The sequence below is a fragment of the Dermacentor albipictus genome, chromosome 2 (assembly GCF_038994185.2).
Source record: "Dermacentor albipictus isolate Rhodes 1998 colony chromosome 2, USDA_Dalb.pri_finalv2, whole genome shotgun sequence".
Lineage (NCBI taxonomy): Eukaryota > Metazoa > Arthropoda > Arachnida > Ixodida > Ixodidae > Dermacentor > Dermacentor albipictus.
The window spans coordinates 106,318,559-106,329,602 of NC_091822.1; the positions used below are offsets into that span (position 1 = coordinate 106,318,559).

Sequence of the window (11,044 nt, forward strand, 5' to 3'; positions counted from 1 at the left end):
GAATGGCAAGTTTGGCGGCCGCGAATTTCTCATGACACACATGTCTTAAAAACTCTAATTTGACATAATTCGAGATTTTCGTAATTCATTACCAAAGCTCAAGCAAGGCAATAACCAGAGTGAGCAAGACCGAGAACGAGTGAGTTGCGCGTCAGATGGCAACGCCCCGTAAAACTGTTTCGGGCGAACTTTGAATGACAGCATGCCATGGCCAATCCTGAAGCGACACACAGCAGTCTATGCTTGCGAGGCGAAGCTTTACGTACGGGTAACGTCCACTACTGGCCAAGACATTCGGTATCCTCGCCCTTGCCGTCACGGGGCGTTTCGGTATGACATCATAGGGGGGCCGCCTTTCACATGCTCATGAGGCACTCGGTTTCAATATTGCCGGGATTTACCGTTGAAATTCGATTACAAGCATCTCAAAACAGCCATGCCATTCAGTACTTCTCAAAATGAGGGTGCATTATACAATGGGACAGCCTTCAATTTCACCATTTAAACGATTGCCCCTAAGACACTAATAAAATGGTTAATTAATTAATTCGTGCTAGCTATTCGTTTGAAGCTCACGTTATTAGCTGCAAAATATGCCCACCTCACCTAGGATCTCGTCTGCAAAAACGCCATGTTCACTGCTATATCGAATATCTGTATTGCATATTAAAAAGTCAGTTTCGCCCCAAAGGCGAAGCATCGATTACGATAGGAAATTATAGGCAGATACATGAAGCAAGGCTAGCAGTTTTATCGGCCGTATAAACTATTAAACATAGGCACATCAGGCAAATTTACAAGAGCGGTGTCATGCGCGCACAAGCAAACATGAAATATTTCACTAGATGCAGGGAGGAAACGCGGCAGCAGCAGCAGCAGCGAAGGCATTGACCTTCGTGCTGCCGCTGCAGCGTTGGAGATGGCTTTTAAGGTTCAACTTCCCGGCCGGAATGTGCTCTACCTCACTACCCTGCCAACGAACCGTGCACGAGATTGAGCCACGATTGCCAGCTCACTCTCGCACGCTTTCACTCGCACATGCAGTAAACGGCGCGTAGCGATGATTTTATTGTCTTTGATCTTTGTACGGAACAATACGCCGACGGCAGAAATGCGCCTGAAGTGTCCACATAACTGTTATCGCAATAAAAATACCTTTTTGACCCTTTTCGCGGAGCAGTTGCTTCTAAAGAAACAAGATGGTGCTTTCGGCGGCGCGCCGCACGTCGCCTCAGCGACAGCGCACCAATACGAAACCATTAGCGCTTCCACATTGCTCTGTGTGATCAGCTGTCGTCAGTGCAACCGAGTTCGCGTTAATGCACTGTGCTCAATTCATGCCGGATTAAATCATGTGGATTGAAGACGTATGCAGTAGTTGGCTGCAAAAATAGTGATTGGTATATTAAGGAATGGAATGAATCTGCACAGCCAACTTCGCGACCGCTGCTGCAATGGTGCCTACGTGTTACCGGTACTTAGACATGTACGGTTTTTTTCGAATATATAAAAATTTGCTCATCAGCCAGCGTTGTTTCGCTAACCTTCGAAGAAAGTGCGTCAGCCCCGGAACGTCGGCAAGAGTGAGTGTCGCTCGTTAAACAACGACAAAAGGAGTAACGCCGCTTCGTGTCATAGTAAGTTTTGCGCACAGTATCTCACACATCTACTCCAACTGGCACGGAATCTTGCGCCCGCTATATCGCCAATGTGTCATTAAGGGAATGGGCGTACACTTGAATGTATGCGCACCATAAACGTACAATAAATAATGGACTACACCGATAGCACACGAATGATTAAAGCTGAATGTTTCGTGACGGTCCACAAGAGTAAGTGAGTTGCTAGTGCTAATACAGCTTTGCTACAAGGTAATACAATGTGCAAAACGGCTACTTTTCAAGCCTTGCGCGCAAGAAGAACAAATCTATCGGAAATGTGCACACCCGCGATGGATTAAGCAGAAATAATGAGACAGTGACCACACCAAGGATATTTACTGGGTCAGAAAAGTTAGTGACAAGCCGCTGTGTCAAAATATTTGCCAAATAAGGAAGAAAAAGCAAAGCACACAAAACCTGATTAAATTCATGAGCAGAAAGTTTGGAAATACATCTTTAGCTTCGCTTCTAAAACAAGCACCCTATACGCTGCTCAAGCCGTTTGGACATAACTTTTTCAGTTTCCAAAGCTGTTTTGAATGTTGTCTGAGGCTGTGGCCAAAGGTTCGTGTCGTCCACCCCGTCACCTTCTACGATATTTCTCGAAAGAGAGGTTTGCTAAGTCGCATTGGCGTCATACACACCATTGTTAAAGCGGAGGCCAACGGAGGCGGTTAAGGCAAGGAATGTACGTGTCACCACGTCATTAAACGTGGCAGCAACAACGGCATTGCCATGAAACGGGTCAATAGGGACAACTGAATGAAACTTGCATGGGAAGGCCGGAACTGCCCAGAGCTAGTGGAAATTTACTGAGGAAAGAAGCGGATTCCCTCTGTCTCCCGTGTTATTCAATATTTATGGGAAGGATATAGAAAGACGAGTGGAAAACAGTGAAAGAGATCATGATTTATCTTCCTTCTGTAATGGGAAAAGCTGCAACAGAGGGACCATACGCTAATGCATGTGGATGACATTATGCTACTAGCAGATACTGTAACGCGATTGTAGAGAATTGCGAATTCATCTGGAAATACAGTGACATATCCAGGTTTTAATTTAGGCTCAATGAAGGCGGGAATTTTCATCTTTACTAAAGACACTAGTAATGTCGTGCTGTCAATTCAACAACAAGTCAAACTCGCAGTCAAGCAATGTAATCACCAGGGTGTACACATGAACGAAGGAAATGCCTATGCAAGCATATACTAAATAATACGAAGTTTATCTGACGCATCAGTAAGGCACACATAGTGAGGTGATTATAACAGATTTACCGATAAAGCTGACATTCTTATGCTTTCCCCAATGATCTGACGCATCAGTAAGGCACACATAGTGAGGCGATTATAACAGATTTACCGATAAAGCTGACATTCTTATGCTTTCCCCAATGACTCTGAAACCGATGCTGCACGACGTCCAGTTTTTGAACCTTGTATGCATGTGCCAGGGTATTGTTTCTTTCTGTTTTATTCCTTTGGAAGAACGTCCATAAGCTAGGCCCCTTATCTGCCCTTGGACATCGGTGCGTACGGGTCGTTTAGTGCAGTGGAATGTGCGTTGCTATCAAAAAGAAAGGCGCTGTGCCTATTAGGAAAGCGGGTGTGGGTAATCATGGGTTAGAGATGGTCACTCACCTTTGTGAGAAAGCTGGCGTTTAGCCTGTAAGATATGATGATATCTGTGGCGCACTCTACCAGAACTTTGGACGTCGGCCTCAGCACCTTCAGCATCATCGACATCGCTGCAAAAGAGCACGCCTCACATTGTTCATTCATTGTGGACCGAATAAAGTTGTTTCACTCACTCACACTCACAGTGGAAAGTTAAATAATATATACACTACGCAGCGCAAGACCAAAGCACCAATGTTGAATGCACTTACGAAATTGAAAGCAAATGAGATTAATCAATATCGTGAGGAGTTTACAAGATTTAGCGATGTGACCAACACGAAAGAGGCACTTTCTATATATTTGAAAATGAGCGTAAGGTCATCTTTACTGTTCCAGTGTGGTGGTGGCTGCGGCGATGCTGTGGAATTTGTGTTGTGAATGGAATGAATGGTGGCCGCAATGTTGTCCATGATGTCTTGCCAAGGAGATCTTGCCTGGTAGTTATAAGCCGACAATTACTCCGCCTGAGTATTCTTTTCCTCTCATATACTAATGCATGCCTCTGAACATCGAAAAAAAAAACGGTATCTTGTTATAAAATAGTGAATAAAGGTATCCGACTTCTTACTGAATGCCAATGAACCAAACCTGTGTTGCAGGCACGCATCTAGCAGGCTTCTACTTGGTAAGCTCTTGAATGTTTCAGCATGTGCACACACTGGCTTTGACGTAATACTTCTGCGGAAACCCACAAGATGTAGAAAGTAATAAAGGGAAAATTAGACATGCACCCAAACGTAGCAATTTGTAGCATTTTGCTACGCTTGGGTGGATGTCTCTGTTCACTTTATTAGAAAACATTGCCTGTGTGCCTCACAATAATTTCCAACTACCAGACGCATTTAGTTAACTAATTACCAACTACAACTAGGGAAACAGTGCACGAACACATTAAAAAGAAATTGTTGTGCAGTATAAGTATCGTAGAATTACGACGCCAGATTTGAAGGCATTTCGCACCATATCAGATGCCTGCTCCGAACAGATCGTCAGTGAAAAACCTGCTGATGATGCAGCTGCACTTGGAATCAGACACGCTTGGTTGTTGTAACTTATTTTGATTCCCCTTTGGTCGTTGGAAAGAATATCGTCTCTATCAAATGGATATCCCGCTGGCTTATTGCAAAATATTCGTGATCTGCACTTCTACGCGTGGGATATTACCACTAGCACGGTGTTCCGTAAGCTTTCCGCATCCAAAGCAAAACATCCTCTTAACATCAATCCTGTCATGGCGAACGCGTTTTCAGTTTTTCTTCAAGATGTCTCCTAAGACGAGGCAAAGAAACATTTGGGAGCGCTGTAGGACGAAGTGCTGTCATTGTAAATAGTGCTCCGGACGTCATGAACCAAGGACCCAGCCATTGTATTCTATCACTATTCCTCCTCGGGCAAGTCCTCTACCAATCTTGTGACAGTTGTGGCTCAACACAAAGCAATCCACATGCTTCTGCAGATGTGGGAACATTTTAATGCATTAGCTTTATGGTGCCTGTATCGTGAGCGAAAATTACCCTATATATTTACCTATATGTATATGCCAGACATTCTTATATGACATGCGATATATGCGGGGTATATTGCCACTCTATTATATCCCTAAAGCTGTGCGTGCCTTGTTTTACATCCTTGAGCACGTTATTGTTCAGAATTTTGAAAATGATAACATAGCGACCCAAAGAAAGCTTTTTCCATTTTGTTTCTCTAATTACATCATACTTCCGAAAGTTCACCTCAAAAAAGAAAGAAATGTGTGATTTGTTCACAATCCACGGCTCTCACAGCAGTTATTAGCACAAATGCGCAAACGGGATAACTTATAGAGGAAAACTAAAAGGCAACCATTTAACACTAACTTACGTGCCAGATATAAACGCTTCTGTAACACTGTTAACTTTGAAATAAATACAGCTAAACGTTTGTATTTCGAGCAAAAAAATTTGCAGGCAGCTAATAACACAAAAAATGCGAGATTGTCAACTACGTTTTAAATGGACACACACGACTAAACCAGGTATCCAGAATTTTAAAGCATGGAGTAGAGCTCGATTCGCCTGCTGAAATAGCTGACGCTTTTAGTAGTTTTTTCTTTCTGTTGCAGAAAACATCAACATGAACCGTCTACCTCATTCATTCTTTTTATTTCTAACACCGCGAGAAGAAATAACTGCTGTTATAAATAACCTAAACGTGACAAGCGCTGGAATTGACGAGGTCCACCCTGCTAACATTAAACTTATTTCGCACCTAATTTCAGACATACTTTCATTTATTGCTAATTTATTATTCAGGACTGGTTCATTTCCCTCTGAACTGAAGCGTCGCAAAGTTATCCCAGTTTTTAAGAAAGGCGACAACTCACTACTGCACAATTACAGACCTATTTCCATTCTGCCGTTCTTTGGAAAAGTTATTGAAAAACTAATTGAAATACGGCTAACAAAATATCTTTCTAAATTTAATATCCCCTCAGCATGCCAGTTCGGTTTTCGCCATGGGTATTCCACAGACCTGGCACTTATTCATCTTTTTTATTTTATTTTTTATTTTTTTAAAATTTATTTTTCATTGATAATAATTTGTACAAAGGAACTGTTGGGCCTGTAGCCAAAGGCTAGTGTAGGCCCATAGTCATATTTGTAGTAGCAGCTACAATGTCATGCGCTTATCTAGTTTTTTAATGATACAACCTAATACAGTTAGGTGGATACATACAATCAAAAACATTACAAAAGAAAAACAGTGCATATCAATCAATGGTAATAAAACAGAACTGTCAGGAGAATACATGCATATACACAATGAAAAAACCGAGATAGCATATTATACGTAGAAGTGGCACATTTGCAAGGGTCTGTGTTGAAGTGTTTAGGCTTTCTGAATAGATCCAGCACAGTATGAAACAGGTAGAGAACCAGACTGACAAAAAATCACGTACTTTTTGATAGGTATAGCTTTTTAACAGCAGACACGAAATTGTTGGCCATTTTTACCTCAAGAGGTACTGTATTCCAAATTTTAGCACCATGAAACTCAAGTAGTCGTTGGCCATACGTATTAGGAGCGATTGGTAGGTTAAAATTTATATTTGTTGCACCCCTTGTATTGCGATTAGGTGTAACAAACAGGCTTGGTGATAATGAGTGATTCCCATGTAAGATATTGTTAATCAAAATGGAAACTTTCATTTCGCATGCCAGAGATAAAGGTAATATACCGAGACGACAGAACAGCATGTCAGTATTATCATGTGGGCTTGTGTATGTCATAATGCGCAAGGCCCTTTTCTGTAACCGAAAAACGGGATCTATGTATGTTTTATATGTGCTTGACCATGATTCAGAACAGTATGTGATGTGACAGTGAAATATGGAAAAGTAAACAACTTTAAGTACGCTAAGGTCAAGATATTCCCTGCATTTTATTAATAAATAGCAAGCCGAAGCTAATTTCGCGCATATGCTAGATATATGTGGTCTGCAGTTCAAGTTGCAGTCCAATAATACCCCTAAATATTTTATGTGATCGAGCTGTTCTATTGTTGCACCTAGAAGGTGAATTTGCATGCCAATTGTGTCACCCCTGGAATAACGGGAGTTGAAAACTATGTATGTTGTCTTATCTCTGTTAAGTGTTAATTTATTACAAGCAAACCAAGTTGATATGTTGGATAACTCGCTGTTTATAGTGTTCTGCAATATTCCAGGAGATTTACCTGAAAATAATAGCGTGGTATCGTCAGCGTACATGATACATTTTGATGACTTTAGTATTGTTGGGAGGTCGTTTACATACAGCGAGAACAGTATGGGCCCCAAAACTGATCCTTGCGGAACTCCTGTGACTATAGTAGTATACTGGGAAACAAAGGAGCCAAATTTTACATATTGTTTTCGACCATTTAGGTAGCTTGAAAAGAGGTCCATTGTCATTTCGCTAAAACCATAAGTTCGTAATTTTTTTAGAAGTATGGAATGACAGACCGTGTCAAATGCTTTCTTTAAATCTAAAAATAATCCTACGGCAATCTCGTTATTGTGTAGGGCTGTGTTTATACTCTGGGTTAATTCTAACACTGCTGAAGACGTTGATCGATTGGCTCTAAATCCATGTTGGCAATCTGTTAGAAGCTTGTTTTCGTTTAGGTAGTGCTTCAGTTGAGCCGCGATTACCTTTTCAAATACAGTATTTATTATGCTAAGCACAGAGATAGGCCGATAGCTTCCAGGGTCATTGACGTCAGCATTTTCATATATAGGACAAACTCTTGCTATCTTTAATATATCAGGGTATGGACCAACTAAAAAAAATTTATTGACGAGTTTTTCTGGCCGCCTCAGCTTTCATTGATCTAACGAAAGCATATGATAGCATTAATCATAATATCCTATTTTCTAAGCTCGAAGCAATTGGCATTTGCGGTCCTGCCCTTTCGCTACTAAAAAGCTACTTAAATAACCGGGTTCAAGTTGTTTCTGTTTGCAGTGCTTATTCTCAACAGCGAACTACTAACATCGGTGTGCCTCAGGGCTCCATCCTGGGGCCACCCGTGTTTTTAGTTTATATTTATGATTTACCTAATTGTCTTTCTTCGACAAAATGCATTCTGCACGCTGATGATACCACAATATTCACTCTTCATAAAGATATCTCATCTCTCGTTAGTAAACTAAATGCTGACTTAGAAAACATTCTAAGGTGGTGTAATGTTAACATGTTATCTATTAATGCAACTAAAACTAAATTTGTTGTATTCTCTTCACATCAGCGAAACATAGCTTCCATTCCACCTATCAGTCTTGGTCCCCCCCTGCCTTCACCCAAGTTCATGTTCATCTTTTCTTGGCGTTCTACTTGACTGTAATCTGAAATATCGCAATCATATTGCTCACATAAAAAAGAAAATAGCTTATGGTAAATTCATCTCAATTAAAGCACGCCCTTACTACACACGTACCACATTGCTCTCACTTTACCACTCTTTCGTCCACTCTCACATTACTTATGGTATCATATGTTGGGGAAACACCTATAATACTCATATTGCGTCTTTACAAACAATTCAGAACCGAGCCATCAGACTAATTACCCATAGTTCACGCTTCTCTACTGCCACTTTGTTACTACACGAGAATAACATCCTTACTATTTCTTGGCTCACTAAATACAACCTAGGTATTTTTTTTCTACAGATTTCTACATAATCAGCTGCCATCGACGACATTTTCACCCTCTAACCTGACAACTAATAGTACCACCAGATTCGCGTTGAATAGCGATTTCTTTTTACCCCGAATCTGCACTAACTACGGTAAACAAACCGTGGAATTCACTTCCATATCAGTATGGAACACTCTTCCTCTCATTATGAAAAATACAAGGTCGTTACACCAATTCAAAAGGGAACTCAAAATACATTTATTATTGACAAACTAATGAGAAAATTGACTGTAACCGTTTTTTTGTCCGTTCTTTTCTTTGCTTTTTCGCTTTTTCTGTGTTTTTGTTCGTGTAAATAAACTGCTGGTATTTTCTTCACATACAATTCTTTATGTTACCGTGCGACAAGCTAAACCTTGTTATTATTTGTAATGAATTCTGTATTTTGCTCTGTTAACGTTAATTTCCTGTTGCTTGTATAGTACCTTATTATAGGCGACTGTTGCTTTGACATGTCAATTAGCATAACTGTGTTTGTACAGGAGGTCCCGATACGGTCTTTGACTATGGGACCTCCTCCTGCATACTAAATACTTGTAATTTGACCCAACTTCTAACAATAAATTCTGATAAAAAAACGAATGACATGAAATAAAACACCGACAGCGCATGCTTTTAATAGGGAATCATTCAGACATAAATAATTGCGAAACAACAACGGAAACCTGAAAATGGTGCAATTGTTTTGGCGCGGCTGTGCATTATTTCCGCAATCAGCCCACGAAAGGGGACTCTTTTCTACCAGAAAGGCAACCTTCGTTCACATTGTTCACCGCCATCGTTTCGCGGTAACCATTGCGGTTACATAAACTGCAGTTGCCGGGAACCGTGAGAAGCAGTCAGGGATCACTAAATTCCATCGCGGTCTACTATTCAAGGCGAAGCTTAAGCGCCCTGCGATTTTCATCAAAGTCCATAAATTTGGAGCACAAATAAACATGTGCACAACGTTTCTCAGATTGTATGTTCAATGCTTCAAAGAGGGTCTTAGCTGAATTCATCTTTGCCCTGCTCGTTCAGAAGGAGTGGCAGCGTCTGCAGGTTCCTTTGCCTTCAAGATCTCTGCAATGATGGTGCTGAAAAACGAAAACTTTACCTGGCGGCTTCGAGCACACGTTCCCAGAAGACGTAACTGGAAAAGTCTGTACCACGAAGATTGCAGGCAAACATAGCATTAACTTCATCATAGTGCACTGAGAAACAATTGTAACGCAGCTATCGGTCTGTTCCGCTCGGAGTATGGTAGCGTGCTCGAGGGCAGACCACCACGGCTATTGACTCAACTGGCACCGAGTACTCAGAATGACATCCGTAGAATGACATCCTTCTTGTCGGCTGTGCAGCGCAAAGATGGGGACTGAGGCATGGGTTTTGCTTGAAACAGTGTTGGTTGTCTCTGTCAATACGTCCGGGCCTAAGTTCCTTCAAAATTGATTGCCTTTAATTGTGGCTTCGCCATTTTTCGCAGGCTTCCTTTTGAACTCTTACATCGCAGAAAATTTCTTGGAATTACATACACGTGTCGTAGTACTGATTTATCCGTGATGTCTGTTCACTTTGCTATGCACTCTGCTATGCACTTTTGACTAGAAATATGCTGTTTTTGGAATGGCAAATAGAGAGTGGAGCCTATATTTAGGTTACTGCCCCCACAATTATGCACGTGAAGGCCGGGATCCCACAGAGACAACAAGATTGATTTAGGAAAAAGTAGATAAAATAGTGCATAAATCAGACACACATGAAAATTGCTTTATGGACGTTTACAGCCTTGAACCATAAATATGTAAACGATTCTCATATTTCTGCATACATTCGAACGAATACGGACATTAGCCACTGGCTAAATTGAGTATGGAATATCGGGTTAGAATATAGGGTCATCGTTATCTTTAAACGTATATTCTGATATATCACCCACAAACACGCGTGTAAGGCGACTGCTTAGTCCCCGAGCATGTATCTACTCCAAAGTTGTAACCCCAGTATCGACAAAATTGACAAATATTGTCATCGCTCTGTTAGACTTAATGCGTTGTACACCAACATTGCAAAACATTTTAATTCGATTTCCGCCTATGTTCCCAGAAGGCTGAGCTGCGCAAGACATACGCCATGTTTTTGGGTTCGCACATGATGCACATGCGTGCCAGACCGCTCTTGCAGAGTGGAATATAGTCACATCGTGATTCGCACCAAGGGTACAGAACGTGTTCACCGCTATGTGCGTGCGTATTTCGCTCGATGAAGACATTGCTGGAGTCTTCCAGATCTGAACGTCTCAGGGAGAATTTGGGTTTAACATTGAGGGGCATGTGTTTTGCGCTTTTCAGAAGTTTCAGCAGTTGCGGGCGGGTGTTCAAGAACTTTGCGCCCTTCTACCTTTCAGAGATTTGCCATCGGAAGCAAATCCTCGAGAGTGCGGTCAGATTTGATGTCTCCAGTCTTTATTTGAGCCACGATCGCCTTCGGAATCTTCCACTG

The 11,044-nt window shown here is 41.4% G+C and overlaps 1 protein-coding gene across 1 annotated transcript in view; it reads right to left on the bottom strand.

Moving 5' to 3' along the window:
* Window positions 1-3,750, bottom strand: part of LOC135914920 (uncharacterized) — a 43,505-nt gene extending 39,755 nt beyond the window's left edge. The window contains exon 1 of the mRNA XM_065447863.1: window positions 3,669-3,750. Within this exon, the coding sequence (XP_065303935.1) occupies window positions 3,669-3,750 (82 nt within the window). The remainder of the gene's footprint in view (window positions 1-3,668) is intronic.
* Window positions 3,751-11,044: the final 7,294 nt, after the last annotated feature.